The 22,588-nt window shown below is 45.2% G+C and overlaps 1 protein-coding gene across 1 annotated transcript in view; it reads right to left on the bottom strand.

Moving 5' to 3' along the window:
- fat4 (FAT atypical cadherin 4) overlaps positions 1-22,318 on the bottom strand; it is a 122,194-nt gene extending 99,876 nt beyond the window's left edge. The window contains exon 1 of the mRNA XM_008291166.1: positions 16,762-22,318. Within this exon, the coding sequence (XP_008289388.1) occupies positions 16,762-21,864 (5,103 nt within the window). The 5' untranslated portion in view covers positions 21,865-22,318. The remainder of the gene's footprint in view (positions 1-16,761) is intronic.
- Between the last annotated feature and the right edge of the window lie 270 nt (positions 22,319-22,588).

Genomic DNA, 22,588 nt, shown 5'->3' with positions numbered 1-22,588 from the left:
CATTACTTTGAAAAGCCTTGTTGATGTCCCGTCCCATAATAAGTAAAGCGCCACTGCTCAAAAAAAAAAAAAAAATTAATACTCAAAATATTCCAAGAATGACTCAAAGCATTGTTCTGAGGAATTCTGACATCGGACCAGCCCAGTTATAAAAGCAACCGTTTAATACCTGCCTGTCGTCTTGTTTTGCACCATTTTTTTGTATTTATTCAAAAATCAATATAAAATATTTCCCCAAAAGTAACACAGATACTGTTTTACACTCAAATGTCAAGATGGGACTAAAAACTAGATTCAGCAGACAGTTTAAAGTCATCAAAATAAGTTACCGGCCGTGGTGGTAATGCAATCTAACAATTTTTTTTTACAAATTGCACATGATAAATGGTTGATTTAAAAACATTCTGGCATGTATTTCCTCCTAGAAAAAGCCAAATTCCGAAGCAGAAAATTGCTACCATTACAGCGTAATGGGATAACAACCCAAAGAATAATCCCTCGCTAACAATGGTGAGGTCTGAAAAGACTCCTGTGAGTCCTGCTTGGTGTCTGCCAGCAGAGCGCTGCATTTTACAGCCACCAACCGGCGATGTAATCTCCACTCAATGGAGACCTGGAGAGACGGCCTCTATGCTAGGTTCTCTATCCCCCCCACCACCACCACCACTACCACCATCCATCCATCCATTGATCTATCCATCCCGTCCCTAAAGAAACCTCATTTCCATCCGACACAAACTGCGCAAAGGGGGTCTTATGATCGGAAAGAATAAAAACCTCAACACGAGAGGAAGGGATTGAGAGCGGGAGGGGAGTCGGGGGGGGTTGGTAAATGAATTAACATCAGTGCTACAGAATAAAAGGAGCCTCTGATCTTGCAGGCTGGTCCTAATCATATACACTCTAAATGAATCATCCCGGGACTTCTCCCAAGTTAATTTCAGTGCAAGAATTAATTAAAGCGAGCACGAACTGATGTATGCAGAGCAGCGGAAAAAACAACAATGTAAACAACACCAACAATGGGGCAATCAGTGCAGGGGGCTAATTTGTGTCATAACGATATGAGTTTGATTTTGTGAGACGAGCAGGATTAACGAGGGAAACAAAAATGCTTTTCTTTTTTTTGAAGATGAGAGGTCGTCAAACAGCGTGGAAGGGATGTCGCGTCTTATTTCATCTTTTTAGCATAAATCCAGAATAATTCAGCAAAGATTGTGCAAGAGGTGCAGAACACACAGGGTACCAATAACATCTAGTTACGTGTGTCTCTCTTTACTTGAAGTGGGTTTTCCAGTTAATGCTTTTTAACAACAAATCATGTTGCTGCTTGAATTTTAAAATGTTCCTTCAGTTCCAATGAGCCACCAGTTTCTATTGATATTATGAAATGAAATACATATAAACTAAATCACAGCAAATGTGCATTTTTTGTATTAACTTCTGTTAATGTTACACCAATGCTTGCATGTTCAACACCACAACAGTGTAAAAAAAAGTTGCATCTAACAATAAATGCACACTTAATGTTTTTGAACAAATTACACAGCTGTAGCAGGTTTCAAGCTCTTAGAGTTTGTGCAAGAATCAATGGCAGGAAATCTATATTCAGCTTTCTAAAACACAGCAGCTTGGTTTCCAGATTGTGTCACGAAGACATGCACGGCCGTATGGTCCTTTAAAATGCATGTATTGTTCATGTAAAGGCCAGGAGCATTACAAAATTGCACAACTAGCATCCTCAAAAGCCCTTTGCTGCATTGTTACACTCAAAAACCATCATTCAGCCCAAACAGTCCCACTCTGCTTATTTAAAGTTCGCTTCTTTGCAGGTGGCATGTGAGTGTAAAACTGATTATTCTCAATAAGGAAATACCTATTTTGACGATAACAACATCTCCACACATGCACAGAGAAGTTAAGAAAGTTGAATAAGTGTCAGTGTCAAATCCACCTTATACCTCAACATCTGCCGTCTTAGTCACCCAACACCCCGAGCGGTGGAGAGAGAGGAGGCAACTCTTACAAGAGACTGACGTCGTTGTTGTGTTAATACCAAACAGCACCATGTCCACGCAGCCTCCATCTGGAGTCATACGCTGGGGGCAGACGGGGCATTTGACAGTCGAGGGAATCAAACTGGTTCCATATGACCACAGCTGGCATTACTCCAGGCCTGGGGCAACTATGACTTCCTCACGGCCTAAGTAGAGGGCTCGTGCAAACTCAACAGCGGGGGTCGTGCTTAAAGCCTGCGAATAAATCTTGAGTTTCAAAGACAATTCGAAATCTGATGCCCATGCCCTGTTACTGATTGATTTTCATGTTGAGAGCTTGATTCCCAAAGAGCATACCGAGAATTCAAAAGGACAACGGGAGCGAAATGCAAAATACGACGACACTTAAAGCCACTGTGCGAAAAAAATGTTATGTCATTATAAGATGATTAAAATTTTCTGATGGATGTTTTGTATAAAGAGAAAGTTGAATTGAATTGTCTGTTTATAGTTTGCTGCGTCGTTCATCTGCCATGTCCTGGTACGACCACTAGGGGGTGCCACATTTGAGAATTTTCACGAATAAGTATTTTACTTCTAGAATGATATCTCTACACTTTTTTAACAAGCATTAGTTACATTTTTGGCCACTTGGGGGCAGCGGAATAAGCTGTAAATACAACGCTAGAATATTAGAACGTCACAGAAGTTGATTGCAGACATGGAACAGGAGACATTAGCATTCAATCGAGTCAAATATACACTTTACTTGTAGCTTTTCGTCTTTACTAACTCTTGAGAACATTATTTTGCTCTTTAGCTTCTACGTGGTCCACGACAGTTGGCAGCTTGGTGTTAATTTTATTCTGTTTAGGAAGCTAACTGGGTGCATCAAGACTTTTTCAGTGAAAGCAGCTACGACTGGGAAATGGACAGTCGTGGACAGAGTCGGTCGTAGTGTTGCGATATCAGGCTACAAACAAGCAGAAGCGACCATTTTTACATTACTTATTCAACTCTAAACATTTAAAGGTAATCTCATTCACAAAAGTTATGAGAGGCTCGACTAAATTAATCTTTTATATGATTATATATTATGTTTTTTATATGCTCGAAGACACATCGTGAGTGAAATAAGCGTTCAACAGCATGACTGAGCATTTCCACCTTAAATCTTCAGATTTTTTTCAAATGCAACAAACCCATCAGGAACCAACACTGTCTGCTTGCAAGGAAGGACTCTCTGTTGCATCATTCTTCTTCAGAATTTTTCTAGTTTGAACACTTTGAGCTAACTTGCCATTGTGTACAGTTGAGCTGGTGTGCTCGAGCTGCAGCGAGTGATGGAGGGGTGAGTGGAGAGAGAAGCAGGGACTTTACAGATCTGTGCATTTTAGAGTAAGGTTACATCTAAACTGTTTTAAGCTGGTAGGCAATATAAAAAACACATCATGCAGCCATCACATATATAAAACGATACTGTTGCAAAAGCCAAAACAGTCTATGACAGAAAAGTAGAATAAAACAAGGCTGAGGTTTCACGAGCGTGTCCGAAAGTGTCGCAACAGAGTGAAAAATGCTTCATAAAGGAGCCGCAGAGAGCTGGCCTCCGGAGGCAGCCGGTGAGGGACACAGAATATACCGCACTGTTTTACGGCCCGGCCTGCAGTGAGGCATGATGGGAAGTAATAACCACATCATTACCAACAGCGCCTCAGCCTTGTCAGACGTCAGAGGAATAAAGAAAGCACGCAGAGTTCACACTCTGGCTGCCAGTCCACCACGCTGTAGGACTCACTGTCAAATGTTAACATGCCCGCGTACACACACATACACACAAACATTTATCGGCCCGATGAAACACAATCACACTGTCTGACAGAGTATATCCAGTCAGACACACACAGCCGGTTGTTTAGCTGCCAAGACAAGTGGCAGCGCTTCCGCTCGAGTCCTGCCAAGTGAGGTCAAAGGTGACGTGATTGACTGGGAGGGGTCCTGAGAGTGCTTCTTTTCATTGGATCACTCACTCATTATCAAATATCTGCATCAAATGGCATCAAACGTCTGCAGGATCATGTGTAAATCTGGGAGAGGAGGGATTAGCACCGGGGCAGCTGGCGTGTCCGAAGGCTGCAGACGTTTAAGGGTGAGGTACATGGGATACTATGTGTATATTGCACTGCTAGAAACTTGATGGTTGGCAAGAGGCTTATTTTAATAAAATAGTCAAAAAGAAAAATAATGTAAAAGTCCTTTGGTGAGGGTCAAGCTGTGTGAATTGTCAGGCCAACAAGTTGGATACACGGGCGCCTGCAGAAAACTCAGAGCCTCCCTACTGTAATTATGACTTGGATGGTATTTTCAAGTCAAAAAAAATTGGTGCTCCAATACGACTGCCCAATAAACTGCCCAGGTCTGCAGTGTCCAAGCCTAAGCTTCTCCAGAGCCACACGAGAAATTATACTGACACTGAACGTTACTGTTTTCAGCGGCTGATTAGAAGTCAACATGACAAGTAGACTGACCTGAATTTAACTCTCTGAACCCCAAAACCCACAGGCGGGTCTGAAAGGCATGTTGTTTTTTAAAAAATCTGCAAAATTAGAGCATTTACAAGAGCCAGGGACTGTAAAAACAGGAAGAATTGGTGTATTTTCAAACTTTCTGACAGGTCTTGCAGTTCTCATCTGTGACATGCGGTTCCATCTGGGAAATTAACCAAATCTTTAAAAAAAAGCCAAAGCTTAAAACTGTGGTATTTGATCAAAATCACTTTATTTTAGATGTCCCATTAAAAAATAAATAAAATTAAAAAGCCAAAAGTGTATGCTCTAAGCAGATTCTGCAAAACACAAGAAATCATTGTGGCAACCATGAAGCCGTTTGTGACTCAGCTGCGGCCGTGATTCACACGACAAACACTTTGAGGCTGAACTGGATTGAACTGCAGGCTGTGCAGAGAGGCAAGCATAGAAAAAAGAATAAAGATGTGAACGGTATAAACCACATACACACAGTTACACTGCACAAAAGACCTTATTGAGTTGCCTTAAAGTCTAGCCATGGTTGTGCTGTTGCCAAAGAGGTACAGGCCACTAAAGTGTAGTAAACAATAAGGCCACAGTGAGTAAAAATGAGCAAAAAGAAAAAAATCAGAAACTGCTTGCGGTTCAGAGGCTTGATAGTTTTTTATATATAGAAATCCATACATTGATGTGTCACTTCCACAACTACAATGTAAATTAAAATCCAATATCGCTCTGAAAGTTGTGTTCAAGTGCAAAATAGTTGCAGTTTCCCTTTAAAATCTTGTTTTCCTTCATCAAAGAGGGAAAAAAATAACTATTGGCAGCGCAGCAAGCAACACATAGCTGCTTCCAACACCAATCGAGCAGCTTTATGTTTTCCTACAATAAAGATTTATTTGCACGCTTAAAGATATCCATGCTTATAGTAAGTTAATTAAAAAATATTGAGTTTGTGAAGCCTGTCAGGTGGCAGATTTTGGGGGGAGTTTTACCTCATTTCCCCCCACAGGCTTCAGCCTGCACACCTCAGTGTGAGTGAAGCCCCAATAGCAGCAGCCCCCCTGGAGGAGACACAGACATAATGTAATATCTGATCACCCTCCATGTAATACCATAAGAACTCAGTGTCCTGGGAGGGAGACTTCATTACGATCTGTCTGTCAACAGCAGGCCGGCCAAGTTTAGACAACGTTTGGGATGATTCATTTTTCTGTGGGCTGTTTTTTTTTGTTTTTTTTCTTCATCTCGGTGAGCTACGTGTCAGTGCCAGAGACGCCAAGCAGGATAACTGCAGAAAAAAATGAGCAGAGGGCGCCAAGATTTGGTGATTGTGCAAAAAGTATGCAAGAGCAGTACTGGTTAGGGCTGAAAGCATGTAGAAGGAGCAAGCAGACACACACACACACACACACACACACACACACAACCCCAAGCAAGGTCAAAATAGCCCAGTGTTTGAAAGGGGAGACCATAAAGTCAACTTTGAGGACAGCACTCTGTTAAATTACACCTCAACATCCCAACACAATAGAGTCTGGTGAAATTAGGCCACTTCATGCATTTGCATAGGAAAATCACAGAGTGGGCAAAAAAAAAAAAAGAGAGAGAGAAAAGAAGTAAAAAGAGTAAAAATAGCACAGTGTCAACGAATGTAATCGAAACCAGAGCCACAGCTTTCTCTTTCGCCCTCTCGGAGCTCAACTTTCCTTTCGTTCGCTGCTCGAGATATCACCAACTTTAATAAAAGCTTAACTTTTTTTGTCAGACAACAAAGGCAGAGGGGGGAGGGCAGCTCAGGTACCCCCGATCCCAAGCGAGAGCCTGAGTCACGTTGACTAGACCCGCACATCGCTGCCCAGAACCCTCGCCAGCTGCTTTCAATTAAACTGACCCAACTGGAGAGGGGAGAGGAAGGCCGCATTCACCAAAATGGTTAGCTATTTCCAGCCAGGAGTTCTTGCTGCTCTCTGTTTCTGACAGCAGATCAGTTGTTCAAATTTTGTGTAAACACAGTGTTGTGTTTGCGATGGAGGGCCAGCTTCTTGCGAGCTGCCATGCAGAGACCACGCGGTGCGAGATGGAAACGTTTGAAGGCGAAGCTTGCATCCCGTGTGCTCTCTTGATATTTCGCTGCAAAAGATGCTTTAGGATTATTGCTTTGGAAATACAGAGTAGCAGCGCCAGCACAGAGCCGACCCTGATCCAAGAATCTCCTTGAATGAGATAATAATCCTCCAAAGTGAGGGTCATGCTCTGCAGTTATTGTCTTGGTGACCACAAGCTATTTTCCCGAGACGTTCCACTCGGCTACGTGCTCAAACAACCACAGCCTTTCTGCAAAATGACCCATGGGAGGGTGATGTGTACGGGCAATTTAATGGCTGAAGAAGCTTATATTTTCTGGAGAGTTGTAAGGTGCTTCAGAGACAAGCGTGCTGCACAGAAATACCCGATAAGAAGCACCTGTCGGTTCAAACAGTTTATTTAATTAGAAGCAACATGTTTTTCTCACATAGATCCAGAAGTATATTGTTGCAGTGTGTGGATTTCAGTTCATCTGGACAGTTGTTACGAAATCTGCAAACTCAAATTAAATCTAATCCTAATCTTATCTTAATCTTAGAGACTAATAAACTAAAAACTCTGCATCACTTGGTGCACCATGATAAAGTCTGGGTATTGTAGTTTAGGTGAACTGACCCTTTAACCACTTAACTTGAGACTTTGTTCCTTATTTTAAGTAGAAATGCAATTAAACATCATTTGCATTCTTCATTATTCTGTCGATTATTCATTCTGTTAATCCTGTTTAACAGATTAGTTGTTTGGGCTTTAAAATGTTAGAAAATGGGGAAAAATATAAATCATTATTTTCAAAAACCTGAGGTGACGTCCTCAAAAGAGAGATTTACTGTCACAGAGGAAGAAAGACGACAGAAAACACCCACTTTTAAGAAGCTTGAACAGGAAAATTTGACCTTTTTAGAGATTAGAGACAAATAAATTAACCGCCAACTGTTTTGAGACTTGATCAGAGCATCAAAATAGTTGGCAAATCATTTAATAGTTGACAACCGACCAAATAATCATTGCAAGTCTAATTTTAAACTCAAGTCAAACTTTTACATCTTCACTAGAACTGAACAAAGTTCAGTGAGTTTGAGCTGCACTTAAATAAATTCAGTAACACTTCACACTATTGCATTAGATGTAATTCGAAAAGCAGAGAAACCCAAAGTAACAAAACATTAAAAACAGCTCTAGTATAGAAGAAGAAATCCCCATTAGATCACACTGCATTGGTCAGTGGATCTTCATCCAGACACGGCCAACACGCTGTCAAACGAAGAGCCTGAACAGAATTACAACCAACAGTCCATTGCACGATTTTTTTTAAAAATCTAACAACTCGCACAGAAATTGAGAGCAGGAAAAGTCATGCGGAGACATTTCGAGAGCTGAAATATTTCAATTCCAAAATTGAAAACAGCTGCAAATCAACTGTGGCTTGGCTTATTTTTTGAGTTAAGACCTGCACAGAAGACCAAGCAAAAGGAAAAGATTGCAGAGATTTTGCAAGCTTGAAAAGTAATATTATCACAACAACACAGCTCGAAAACATCAAAAAAAAAAAAAACAGCTCTGTACAAATGCTAAATCACAACATGGTTAACCTCTTAATAAAGCGAGCAGCATGCAGAGCGGGAGCTACAGCCGATGTCCTGATGGAAAACTCATAAAATAAGAGGGGAGATAACAATAACACAGGCTCTGGCTCTCTGGTGCCAGTCTATCTTTTGCTTGTCTCCTGCTCCTGACACTAAAGCCCTACTCCGGCTCTCCCTCCCTTTCTCTCAGCTCAAACCTCACCACCCTGCCTCCCTCCTCCTCTTTCCTCCACTCTTTTTTTTTTTTTCCTCCCTCCATCTCCCCATCCAGCTCCTAAATTATCTGCCCGGGCAGCGGGTGATACCCCTTCCTGCCTGCGGGTCGCTCGTCTTACCGCAAGCTGGGCAGATGAGGTGTGTGCGTCCGTGCATGTGTGTGCACGTGAGAACACTGCACACCAAGCAGAAAACCGGCACATCCTCTCTCTCTCTCCTTCTCGTTTGATGTCCCTGGAGGTGGGAGGATCTGTGACTGAGCCGAGCGCACTAAATGTCACTTTAGAGGTGCCGTTGATGGACGGCCAGCGGGAAGTGAGATGTGCAAAAGTGCAGCTCTTTTTTTTTTGCTTTTTTCGAGACACAAAGCAGAGAGCGACGGGTCAGCGAGGCAGCACGGTGAAGCCTGAGCTCTGAAAACAATGGAAATTTGCCGTGTGTGTTTCTGCATGTGGACACGCTCGAGTGTTTGTTGATGCTAGAGAGCTCTCTAAGTCACGTGTAAGAACAAATCACTCTGTAGCTGGGATCCATTATTACCGCAGAGAATATGTGCCAAAATCAACCCACCGCTCTGCCTCTTTCGCTCTGACTCCCTCCGTTTTACAAGAGAAAGTAGTGGAACATTACTTTTTTTTTCAGAGCTGGAGAGACTTGGGCATATTTTATGGTCCCTTCACAGTCAGAGCAGCGCGGGGAGAAGTGATGAAGAAATCTCTGGGATGTAGTCATACTCAGGCTTAAGATTTATTTCCCTGTGTAACACTTGCTCAGGGAAAAAAACCGAATCATAGCTCTACCTGATCACTTCAACTACTCCCAATCAAACTCTCTGCGGTTGAGCGACTATAAAGCTCGGAAACTTTAGATCACCGCTTCTGACGGGGCGTTCTGATTGCGCTCGAACAAATCCCTCCCGCCGCCGCCGCAGCACAAAAAAAAACGGAGCACTTTTGATCACGCACGCCTGATTCGGCGGACCAAAGCAGAAAGGCATTCCCCGCGGGTATTCATACTATTTCAGTCGCGGGCATTTGGTCCGAGCATGTGCGCTTAAGACAGAGGAATGACCCTCTCCCAAATGAGGCGTGACAATCAAAGTCACACAACAAGAGAAATGCATCTCTGAAGTGAAAATAAACCTGATGATGCAAAACTCCGTGGAGCATACCGAGCTCTGGCCACATTCATTTATTATTCTAACCCAAGGTCCTGCATTGACTTTGCATGAGGCAGAAAGGGGGAGAGAGAGAGAGAGAGAGAGAGAGAGAGGGGAAAAAAAGAAAAAGAAAAGTTGCGGATGGTCAACCGCAGAGCTGAGAGACTTTTCTTTTAATACACATGCACATTCCCCTTCATGAACATAATTCAGTGGCAAACCGTGTTTGAAAATAGAATATGTAAATAATTTGCGTTTTAACCTGTTTAGAGTGGAGCTGGGTGGGGTTACCACACCAGGACAATTCAGTTTGCCGCAGAAGACAATACAAAGGGTGTTACAAAGTTCAGGCAATGCCGCTGAGGGCTTAAAGGTAATTTTTGTGTATTTTTACCAAATGTCTGGATTTCACTCAGCAATTTCGACTGGATCCAAATGTGTCCACGGCAGCTTTAAAAACTGCCAAATAAAACAGAGCCGAAACGCCCGGTCTGACACCTAATCTTGTTAACTTCTTCTGATTGGATACGTCCTGATTCAGACCAGATTTCTAAAAAAAGAGAAGGAATCATCGTCCCTGTTATTACTCGTTAATAGGTCAGCAATCATCAGAGCTTTGATGTCTTTTGTTAAAACGGTCACAAGACAAATCTGTGCGGTCACAAGACGCAATCCTAGATTTCATTGCTGCCACACCAAATTCTGTTTGGGTCTTTAATCTTTGTGAACTAATAAATCTGCTTCCATACATGCGCAGTAGGTCGTATCCACATATTGAGACTGCAGAGCATGTGTAGTACTTGTAAAGTGGCTGCTGCATGGACATTAGTTTGAATCTGTATTAGGGAGACAACCGTCACACAGGAACTTACTCAGACACAGAAAGTCCAACTGTGGAAAGTTCTCAAAAAAAACAAAACATGTTGATTATTTATTGAATTATATGATTAGCTGTTTGGTCTATAAAATATCAGAAAATAGTGAAAAATGTGCTCAAGCATGACCCTGTCCTGTTTTATGTCATGGAGGACGGAAGAAACCAGGAAAATATTCCCATTTTTTCTCATTTTCCTTTTCCTCTGTTCCCTTAAAAATGATCCAAACAGATTAATTGTTAATCAAAACAGTTGGCAATTAATCAATGAATTCTTGCAGCTTCATTTTAAACCAGCGAGCAACACAAGAATGTGGCTTCACATAATTGGATAATGACCCCTGAGTCCCTTCAGCAGGTGACCGGTCATGTGTGGTCGCTACGACAGAGAAAGTAAAGAGAATTGTGGGATTTAACAGTCACTGTGGCTTTTGGCCAAAAAAATTAAAAGGTCAGTTTTGCTCTTTCGCTACAAATGCGACGCTTGGATTAACTTTATTGGACATGGCACAGCAGAACAATACGACCCGGCTCCTGACCTTTCCAGCCCAGACTCTGACAAACGTGTGTTATGAGTTGTGCAGGTCGCTGCCGTCTGATGAGGAAAAAGTCTGATTTGGAGAAGAAAACCTGCTGCGTTAAAACTGAAGCGTTCCGCAGACGGTAACAGTAACGGCGATGCTCATCGCTGATGGTCAGACGGGTTGGAGAGCAGCCGGAACTGCTTAACACTGTTTAAAACAAAGTTACAGAGAGCCACAAAATAAATGGAACAAGACAAACACTAACAAACAGTCCGGTACAATAAAATGAGGACATAAACCACCGACTTCATCAAGGTTCACTCAGAATCTGCTGAATCGGGAGTCTCAGAGTATCCCGATGATCTTATTTGACAGTAACATAATCATAATAATCTAAATGAAGCTGAATTATTTTGACTGCTGCTACCATTTAATGTTTTCCTGCACTTGAGAGCGAGTCTGTGTGAGTCTGAGCTGGCGCTTTCTGTGTGTGTCTGTGGGCTTTTGGCAGCATTTGCTTACACGCATCCACGCACAACTGAATGTTTATCCAACTTTTATGGCGACGGCGTCTCGTAAAACGGGCAGACGCTCCGAGGCGACTCCTCAGCGCCGGTTCACACGCGGCGTCACGCTCGGCCCGCCGAGACCACCTACCCAGAAGGCCGAGCAGATGCGTCACCTTTTCGATGACCATTTCAAAAACGCGTGTCCGGCCAGATTATGGTGTGAATTTACAACCCCGGTTGTGGCCAGGACCGGTGTGTTACCACCCTGCTTCCAGCACAAGTAAAGACACACACAAAATATTAGACCATGAATTATTATACACAAGGATGCAGTTTGTTCTGCATCAGCCTCTTCCAGTTCTTATAAAAATGTGCCTTCTGAGAAACATGAAATTTTAATACTAAACTTGTGTATAAATCGAATGTACTGCTTTTTTTTTTCTTCTTCCTGCTGAACAAAGAACACTAAACGCTCAGCTCGGGGAGCTATCTGTGACACTGTTCGGCCTTTCTCTGGCACTCATCAATATTTCAATTTTTATTAATACTCTCACACACAGACACAAATGCACAAACAAAAACCAGCATCCGTATCAAATCATCCAGCTGTACATGACCTTCTTCTCCTGCCTCGCTGACCTGGCTGGCTTTACAGGTTTTATATTTCAGCTGGGTTTTTTTTTTTTTTTCTTTCTTTCTTCTCTACAACCTCAAACACTGCCTCAGATGCCCTAATCACATTTCCCACATTAGAGGAGCTTCAGCATCACCAGAACACAGCGAACGCAAAAGAAAAGAAGACTTTGAAGTTTGTTGCCAAAGAGATTTATGAATCAGAGACACAAACAGCTTCACGGAGACACAAAACAGGCAGGCGGATACAAATGAGATGCAAAGACACAGATCTGCAGCTCAACAAAGAGGGTGGCGAATATAATGGGGATCAAACCGTCCATGGCAACAGAGATCAACACTAATTTGAGCCCTACTATCTGATTCAGCCATCTGCATTCCCCGACTGCGACGTCCAAAAAGCTGCAAGCAAACAGACTGGGCCCTCGTTCTCCCACCTGCTCAGGACGTGATCCTGAACCGCGGCTTCCCATGATTCCTTGCAGTGCTGACTGTGTCTGGCACTTCCAGAGCCCTCCTAAAAACGCTTCCCGTCACTCCACCTCTTCCTTCATTCCCACAACTCCCAGTAACGCTGTCTGACATGTCCAGAACCCTCCCAAAACACTCTTTTCTTTCTTCAGCCCCCTGAGTCCAAACAGTTCTACCGTACGTCCGTCACCGGTGAGGAGAGGGGAGGAAAGCTGGCTGACAGGGGCATCCATACGCACTCCTAAATCTGCCAAGGCAAGACGCTGGCACAGACAAAAAAATAATAAAAGCCTCCCGAATCGCGGCCAGGCCAGCGCAACACTTTATCTGCGAAGGAAAACAAAGGAAGGCCTGTTGAACACTCCGACTGTGTTTACTTTCAGGGGGGAACAATGCCTTTGCGAGGAGGGGGCAAGGACTGATGTGGCACTTGAGGGCCTCACCGAGAAGAAAAAAAAAAAAACAGCACTTCATTTTGATTCACAGTGAGTTTAAGAAAACAATTGTAGCAGTCCTGGTCTATAAGGGCTGCAGGGTTTGTCTGCGAGGAGGAAGATGAAGGGAGAGACTATAGAGGATAAGAAACAGACCACAGAGATCTCTGCGATTGCTCTATTGTTCCACGTTTGTAATCACTTCTTCCTTTAAAGGAACACTCGCACCAACTCTCAGTTATGGAAACTGAGAGACTTTGAAAGGTGGCTCGAAAAAAAGTTTGCAGAAACCACAACAATTGCAAAAAGCTGCCAACGCTAGCCACAAATGGAAGCTGTGTAACATAACTGTGCTGCTATTTAACCAGGACTCTTAAAAAAGATCCCAAAAGACCATTCTGGCAAATTAAAGTTACATAAACATATAGGGTATATGGCCATATTTTACATAATGAGCATAATGACAGACGGAGGAGGCTGACAGGCCAGCTGGTGCAACGACTCTCTTCTACGAAACCTTTCAGAGGCACCTGCAGGTCGCTTTAAGACCTCCTCTGGAAATCGCATGTTTGCTGCAAGTTCATAAAGCCGATCGTTCCAATCTTAGCATTTGTGGTTCTGGACTTCTAGTTGTACAAATCGGGACATTTAAAAGCGGTTCTTAAACTCTGGGAAGTTGTGACGGATGTTTCTGAAACACCAAACAACTCATTTTCTATCATTTATCCAGCAGAGCAGCGAGGATGAATAAATCATTAGCTATTAAAGTAATCCCCACCATCGATCAGCTTGAGATTCTTTTTTAAAGAGAAAGTATAAACATTCAGATTCCAGCTTCCTAAATGCAAATATTTGAGGTTTCTTTCCTCCTCAATGACTAAACTGAACATCTTTGGTTTGTGGACAAAACAGGACGTATAAGGACATCATGTTAGGACATTTTTTAACCTTTTTTTTGACATTTTATAAACCAATTAACTAATAGATCCATCAGGAATATAATCAAAAGATTAATCGACTATAAAAATAAACCTTACTTGCAGCTCTCGTAGCAGATAATTCCCAACTATGTCAAAATATTATGAATTGAAATATTTGCAAGAAATACTCTCGAACACATGAAACATCACCTCACTGGCAGATCGAAGCTCAGTGACGGAGAGCACGCAGTGATCTGCAGGTGTTTTGTATTGACCAGGCTGATGGGAAACAGCTGCTGTCACATCACCGGTGGTGAAAAAGTGAATCAGAACCTGAGCTCGGAGAGAGCAGCGTGCTATAGGTGAGTCAGAGTCGGTTTACTGGCTGTGATTTATGGGGACAGGAGAGGGGAGTGGAGGGGGGCTTCTCTCTGCCTCTAAACAAGGACACTGCAGGATGTGATGAATCAAAACTCTGAGCGAAATAAAAAACATCCTCCTCTAAACTATGCGTGGAATCTGGATTCACCAACAATGCATGAAATTGCTGCCAAGACATTTTTTCTTTCCCCTCAGCATATTTACCCAAAGTAGGACAAGAGAGGAAGAAACACGGATTTCTGGGTAATGAAGTCATATTAAAAACATTCCAAACTGCCACTTTCTGCATTGCAACAACCAAAATATGATTGTCTGACTTTCTGCAGCTCACTGCAGGACCACCGTTGGGCTGAATGAGGATCGTACATGAGCCAGATGGGAGCCAGGAGGCACCGACGGTCGACAGACAGACAGATGTGACCGACAATCGCTAACAATCAAACTTCCTGAGCTGTTTAAGATCACGAGCGCCGATAAAGCCTGTCCAGCCGAGCTCTCTTTGTTAGGCTGCTTCCACAACATCACACATGGCGCATAGCAGAGGGGGAAAAATGCCAAATTTCCCTCATGCGTCCAATCAATGGGGAAAATGGGAAATGGAGAATGTGAAAGGGTCACAACCCCAGGGATGGAAATAATCCCCCTGTTGCTACCGGGTATCTGGTGTATAAACACTGCACTGGAAAAACATTAGTCTAAGTCTGAAGGTTTACACTATAGTACCACACTGTGCTTCGAGGTCCCATCGACAGCGGAGGCACAAACAGCGTGAATACGACCTGATCGTCGCTGTTGTTCAAAACGCAGCCACAAAGGCGGCTGCAACAGAACCGGCCCACATTTCCAAACGGACCATTTGAATTCCTCCGAGTTATTAGATCTCACGCTTCTCACAGCGGAGAGACTGACTGCTCAGCCAGGTGGTATGGTAAAGTCATCTCTCGGAGGGGTGAGAAAGTTCAAGCTTAGCATGAAACCAATCTAAAGTTTAAAGTTTGGGAATGGAGCACTGATATTCTCTCATTAGCCCGACAGTAGAGTCTGGAGGAAAGCAGATTGCCATCTTCGCTGCAGGCAAAGTGAGAGAACATTTGATATTCCCATTTGGCCGGGGCAAACCTTTAAGTTAACTTCGCTAACACGATTTTGCCAAGTAATCCTTGATTTCAATAATATGTGCGTTTGTCTCCAAATAACTGATTGCTATATTGGATTTCAGCTTCAATATTTGCAGCGGTTGAAAAGGCATCAATAACAACTGTCAAATGCATCCTGCTAATCTTAAACTCCTAAATCATTCCACTTCAAGCATTTTTGAAACGCAGTAACACAAACCACATTTCTTGAGAGGAGAAGCTGCTTACACCTTGTGTCATCAAGTCTGTAAAAACATGGCATTTCAGGTTCTGGTTAAAATTTCCAAAACAGATATAGAATCACATTTGTTTTTCATTTGGCTAGCGGCGAGGCCTTAGCCACCCGAACTGGGCTTAGGGTTCCCACATTGCACTTGAGAGAATTTAGCTCCATCTTTTTTTGGGGAAAGCCTAAAAAAGATGCAGCGCATAATGCAAACTCAGTGGACAGCTTAAGTTTCAGTCTCTCTGCCCTCAGCATCTTTTCACAAAGCCTTAAGAGGTCACCCAATTTTAATGGTCACTTATTGCCTGTGGAGCAGTTCCCGGTGGTATAAAGGCACCCCAAGACCACCCCAGTGCCAAAACAGCCCCAGGCTCAAAGGCTCACAGTAATACTGGCAGTGAAGACGCATACCTGCACAGAAAGACCGTATGAATTACTTTTTTTTTTTTTTTTCTCCCTATTTCTACTTGAGACACGAAGGAAACTATCATGAGTCCTAAAACTGAAACAGCAGCCTTGAATGATTCATGTCTACAGTGGGGAAATTAAAAAGTGGCCCTTTTTTGATTTGTGCAGTTCATAACCACTGATAAGAACATTTCGGTTCATGAGAACAGGAGAGGAGCTCGTGCAGAAGACATGCAACACTCATTTCCTCTCCCCAGACTGTTCAAATATTAGAAGAGGCACATTCAAGATGAATTGTTATGGCTAGTGTGTTTTTGGAAACGGGAACAATAAAGTTATCATGCCAAAGAACAAGCCTTTCTTACTCCTGTCCAAGAAAATTATGATTTAATATAATGCAGGGCTGTGCGTAAAAAAAAAAAAGAATTTAATTAATGAGCACACAAATGCAATAGGTGGCTCTGGTTTATGTGTGACTTGGACAGTTTCATTTTCCTTTTTTTGTTTTTAAAGCTTGATCTTATTACACTTATTTCATCCAAACGTCTCTAACAAATGCCAGTGGGTGAGTTCATGCCCTTTTCCTGCCAAACAGATCAAATAGACCAACAGTGCAAAATATAAGGTGGCTTTCCAGTACCTGTGGAGAACAGAGAAGTCAGCAGAGTACTAACCTCAGCACGCTGTGTTCTGGGCTGGCTGGCGTCCGTCTCGATGGCGTACACATCCACCAGGTAGAGGTCGGACCCTTGTTCTCGATCCAACTCCGCAGCCGTCTGTATCACTCCCGTGTGGCGGCCGATGGTGAACAGGCGTCCCACGGCTTTCCCACCGCTGCGCACTGCCACAATGAAATACTCCACTTTGGTTGCAGAGCCTCTCGGGCTCGAGGCATCCAGGGAGATGACATTGGTGCCCGGCGGCTGGCCCTCTTTCAGGATGGTGATGTATTTGGGCTGTGAGAAAACAGGCCCGTCCATCCCTTGGAGGATGATGGTCAGCTCAGTTCTGGAGGTCTTGCGGTCGGTGCCGTGGTCGGTGGCCGACACTGTGAGGGTGTACATGAGCCGCGACGGGACCAGCTGGGAGGCCAGACGGATGTCCCCGCTGTACCTGTCCATGATGAAAGTGTCCGAGTCCCCTTCCACAAGCTCGTACTCCACTTCCCCATTGGCGCCGTCGTCGGGGTCAAAGGCCACCACTGTTGTCAGGATGGAGCCGATGACTATGTTGGGCTCGGCCACGAGGGCATTCTGGGACACGAAAGTGGGAATGTTATCGTTCTGGTCCGTGACCCATATTGTGACATTTTTCAGGGCAAACCGGCGAAATTCAACCGGAACGGCCTGGTCCGTGGCTTTGATGGTCAGCTCGAACAGGTTGGAGAATTCCCTGTCAATTTCTCTGTTGGTGTATATGAGCCCAGTGCTCGGGTCAATGGTGAAGTGGTTTCCCCGAGGAATTTGCTGAATAATGGAATATTCCAGCTGCCCGTTTATGTCTGCATCTGTGTCGTGAGCTGTGATGGTCATGACCGAGGCAGAGATGGGAAGATTTTCAGAGATGGATTTGAAAATGTCTCCGGGAGTAAATATGGGAGGGTTGTCGTTGAAATCTCTCACATGAATAACCACAGGGATGGACGAGGAGCGAGGCGGCCTGCCGTTGTCCTTTGCTGTAATGTTGAGTTTATAAAAGGACTGAGTTTCATAATCCAGCTTTTTGACCAAAAAGATGCTGCCAGTGTTGGGGCTGATGCTGAAGGTGCCGTGGTTGTTTGTGGCTGTGATGCTGTACGTTATGTCTGCGTTCTGCCCTGAGTCTGCATCAGTGGCGGTCACAGAGGCCACCAGTTCTCCGATCCTCATGTTCTCCAGGACATCCACAGACAGCGAGGATTTAGGGAAGGAGGGGGAGTTGTCATTTTCATCCAGGATGCTGATGCTGAGCATACAAGAGGAGGACAGGGGAACCGCTCCAGCATCAACAGCTATGATTTTCAGTGAGTAGGAGGATGTGGATTCATAGTCAAGCTTCCCGACTAGAGTCACCTGTCCAGAGCTGCTGTCAATAGTAAACTGAGCTTCCTCGTTGCCCTCAGAGATGTGATAACGAACCAGTCCGTTTTTGTTTTCATCCACATCTGAGGCAGACACGCGCAGCAGTTGTGTCATGTTCTGAGCTGATTCAGAGATGGAGGCCTGGTAAATGTCTTTGGTGAATTTAGGCGGGTTGTCGTTGATGTCTTGAATGTAAACTTGCACTTTGGCCTGGTCTCTGAGGGGTTTGGGGAGACCCTGGTCTGACGAGACGACCACAAAGCTGAACACGGCGGCGCCTCTTTGTCTCATGAGTGACTCACGGTCCAACTGCAGCGTGCTGGTCAATTCCCCCGTGATGGCGTTCAGCTCAAAGTTGGGCTGCGGAGTCTCAAACGTATATCTGACCTCACTGTTTGGGCCAAAGTCCTTATCCTCAGCGAAAACCCGCCCAACGAGAGACCCCCTGTTCTGCTCTTCCTCAAAATGAAACACGTAATTAGTGCTGTTAAAGAGTGGCCGGTTGTCGTTTACATCATCTAGGATCACACTGACGTTGACAGTGGCACTCAGCGGCTCCACGGCTCTGTCTTTGGCTACGACCACCAAGTTGTATCTGTCCTGTATCTCTCTGTCCAGCTCTGCTTTGATGTATAACTGCCCGTCTGGAAAGATGCCAAACACTTCACCTGTGTTGCCACCAGCGATGTCATACATAATCTCCCCATTCAGACCCGAGTCTTTGTCGGTGGCCTCCACTTTGAAAAAGCGGCTGTTGACGGGCTCAGACTCCAGGATGATGACCTCGTACGAGAGCTGGTCGAACACAGGCGAGTTGTCGTTGACGTCATAAACGCTGACGATGAGGACGAGGCTGGACGTGTGCTGGGGGACCCCCATGTCGGACGCCATGACCTCGACCTCGTAGGAGCTCGTCGTGACCTCCAGCGGCCCGGTCAGCGTGATGAGGCCGTGCTTCTCATGAATATGAAACAGGCCTTTGGGGTTTTGTTTGAGGCTATAGACCACCATGCCGTTCGTGCCTTCGTCCGGATCTGAAGCTTTGGCCTGGAATATTACGTGACCTGTGCTCCAGTTTTCCACTGCGCTCACATGCTCCACAGAGTGAATGAAATGAGGAGCATTATCATTTAAGTCCTTCACAGTTATGTTAACAAAAGCCTCTCCTGTGATCTCCCCAGCTCTGGCTACAACCTTCAGCTGATAGAAGCCCAGCTCCTCTCTGTCTATCTGGCTGGACGCTGTGATCTGACCTGCGCTGTTTACAACAAAAAGCCCCCTCTGGTCCCCTGAGGTGATCAGATATGAGATGTTTGTGTTCAGATCAACTGTGGTGGCTGACACTGTCCCTATAACCGTCCCGACACCCACATTTTCAAACATGACGAAGCTGTACACTTTCTGGCCGAACACTGGCGGGTTATCCTGTGTGTCTATCACAGTTACAGTCACAATGGCCTGAGTGTGGGAGCGCAGGCCGCTACCATCTGCTGCTGTCACCTGCAGCTGGTAGGCAGTTTTCTCCTCTCTATCCAGGGGCACGAGCGTGGTAATTTTCCCCGTGTTGCTATTAATGCGGAATTTGGAAGCGTCTCCGGCTGTGATTATGTATTTGACTGTGCCATTCCGGCCTAAATCGGGGTCTGTAGCTGAAACAGTGGTTACGTAAGAACCCGAGGGCTCGTTCTCTTTAACGTTGGCGAAATACTGCACCGGGTAGAAAACTGGCCTATTGTCATTGATATCCCACAGGGTGATGTTGACTTTTCCTATAGAGTGCAGAGGGGGGTTGCCTGCGTCTGCTGCCTGGATGTGGAGTAAGTAGGAGGCCTGATCCTCCCTGTCAAGCTCCACGGCTGTGCTTAATCGTCCTGACACGGCATCCAGGCGAAACAGCTCCTGGACGCTGGCTGGAGTCTCTGCATCGAATGAGAACCGGACCGTGCCGTTGGCCCCCAGGTCGTCATCGGAGGCAGACAGCACCAGCAGCTCGGTGCCGGCAGGAGCGTGCTCCACCAGGGGAACGTGATATGTGCTCTGCGTAAATGTAGGCACTTGGTCATTCACGTCAGTGATGTTGACTATCAGTTTAGTGTAAGAAATCTTGGGCTGCAGCCCCTGGTCTTTGGCACTAATGTTGAGCACAATTTCAGATGCTATTTCTCTATCCAACAAAGCGGCGCTGGTAACCAGACCACTGTTTTCACTGATGGAGAACCAGCCCAAAGCGTTTCCAGACACCAGGGAGTAGCGCAGGTTGGCATTCTGCCCAGAGTCACCATCTGTTGCAGAGACCCCTTTAATGTAGCTGCCTTTTGGTATGTCTTCACTGATATCTACTCTGTACAGCGTTTCCTGAAATATGGGCGGGTGATCATTGATATCATTCACAAAAATAACCAGACTGGCAAAGGAGGACCTGGCCATAGGCTTGCCATTGTCCGACACAGACACAGTCAAGTTGTACGAGGAGATTCTCTCTCGGTCCAACACACTGGCCACTTTGATCAGACTCAAATTGGGCACAGGAGACGTGTGCACTTCAAAGTGTCTCTGCTCGTTGCCTCCTAAGATTGAAACAGATATGTTACCATTAGCGGTGGGGGAGTCCGAATCTGAAACGGTGAGCAGAGCCACGACTGTGCCGATCTGAGCGTTTTCATCGACGGAGGCAAATTTAGAAGTGGTTGGAAAATACCTGAACTTCACCACAGGGTCATTATCGTTCACATCTAAGAGTTTGATGGTGGCTTCTGTCCTGCCTGACAGAGAGGGCACCCCGTTATCCACTGCATGAATAGTCAGGGAATACTCTTTTTTACTCTCATAATCCAAACCTTCTTTTATTATAATAGTACCTGCTTTGGGGTCAATTTGGAAAGGTGTCCCCTCATCTAAAAAGTACCTGATTTCTGCATTGGCTCCCTCATCCTGATCTGATGCTGTGATCTGCAGAATGCTGGAACCTACTGCTGCATCCTCGAACACGCTGGTTTGATACTGGTCTTGCTCAAAAATAGGGGGGTTGTCATTTATGTCTTGAATGGTGACATTTACTTGCAGGTAACCAAACTTTTTCGGGTCTCCTTTGTCCTCCACTTCAATGAGGAGCTGGTAGAAGGGATTCACTTCCCTGTCCAAGCCTCCGGTTGAAACAAGGTGCAAGAATGCCCCCTCTCCACTAGGATTGACTGTAATATCCAGGCGGAATTTCCTCTGCTCGTTGCCTTTCACTATTCTGTACGTGGTGTGATCAACTCCGTTACTTCCGATGTCGGAGTCCGTGGCGGTGTCCAGGATCACCTGCCTGCCGCTGCTGGCGTCCTCCTTAAAGGACACGACTATGGACGCGTCTGGGAACACCGGAGAGTTGTCATTGATGTCCAGCACCACTATCCTGACCTCGGTGGGGTAGGTGGGCTGGCTGGACAGCACCACCACGTTGATGACATCACTTTGCAGAAGCTCCCTGTCGATCACCGCCGAGGTGTAAATCACTCCCGTGGTGCCGTTAATTGCAAAAAGTTTGTGGCTCTCGCTGAAGCGGTACGTGAAGCTGGGCTTGGTCTCTATCGTGCCCACGTAGGTGCCGATGGGCTGCTCCTCCAGGACCTGGAACTCTTGACGGACTTGGCTGGATGCTGAGTACTGCGACAAAGTCCACAACATGAGTAAAATCAAATGAAACCGGCCGGAGCCCCTACCTGCGAGCGCCATGGTCACAAAGCCAGTCCACCTTTCTCAGACAGAGTCCATGCCTATGATGCATCAACTTTACCGAGGAGTCACTAAAGCATTGTATTCCAACAAATGTGCACGCAGAAAGTCAATGGGAAACCCAGCAACCGCTCTCTCCACACTTAATCAGCGTCCCAAAGTACTCCAGGAGCAGTTCCTTTATCCTGCGCAGCGCTCCGCTTTAATTGCAACCAAATCCTGTGAATGGAGAGAATGATTCCTGCAGATCAGGGAAGTTTCATTTCAACTCCTCAAATATGCATTCTCAGGACGGAATCTGACAAGCCTTTTAAAAGACAAGAGGGAAAAAAAAGAGAAAAAGTTAAAGTTCCGGGCTCCTGGGAGATGCGTAAAAGAAGAAGAAAAAGTTTATCCAAAGTTTGGGGCGCAAGTCAGCGGTGTGGAAGCGTCTGCAGGCGGCTGAGCTACGCACCCGTCCCGTGGAATAACGGTGCAGACGCTTCAGTCATAAGTTAGGACAAAGCTGGAGTTCGGCAAACTCCCTCCCATCGCTGATCCCATTGGATAGCGGTGCTCCTGCCCGCCCTCCCACCGCCTCTCCCCCGGCCATTGTGCTGCGCAGCCCGCCGTCCCGGCTCGTGGAGGAGGCTGTCAATCAGCGCGGACAGGTAGAGGATGCCCCGAGAGGTCTGAGTCCCCTCAGCACCACCTCAGCATCACCTCAGGGTGAGACGTGTGATAA

This window comes from Stegastes partitus, unplaced genomic scaffold (assembly GCF_000690725.1).
Source record: "Stegastes partitus isolate 25-593 unplaced genomic scaffold, Stegastes_partitus-1.0.2 Scaffold16, whole genome shotgun sequence".
Taxonomy (NCBI): domain Eukaryota; kingdom Metazoa; phylum Chordata; class Actinopteri; family Pomacentridae; genus Stegastes; species Stegastes partitus.
Note: the sequence above shows the minus strand (reverse complement) of the source record. Positions and strands in the feature narration are given on the sequence as shown.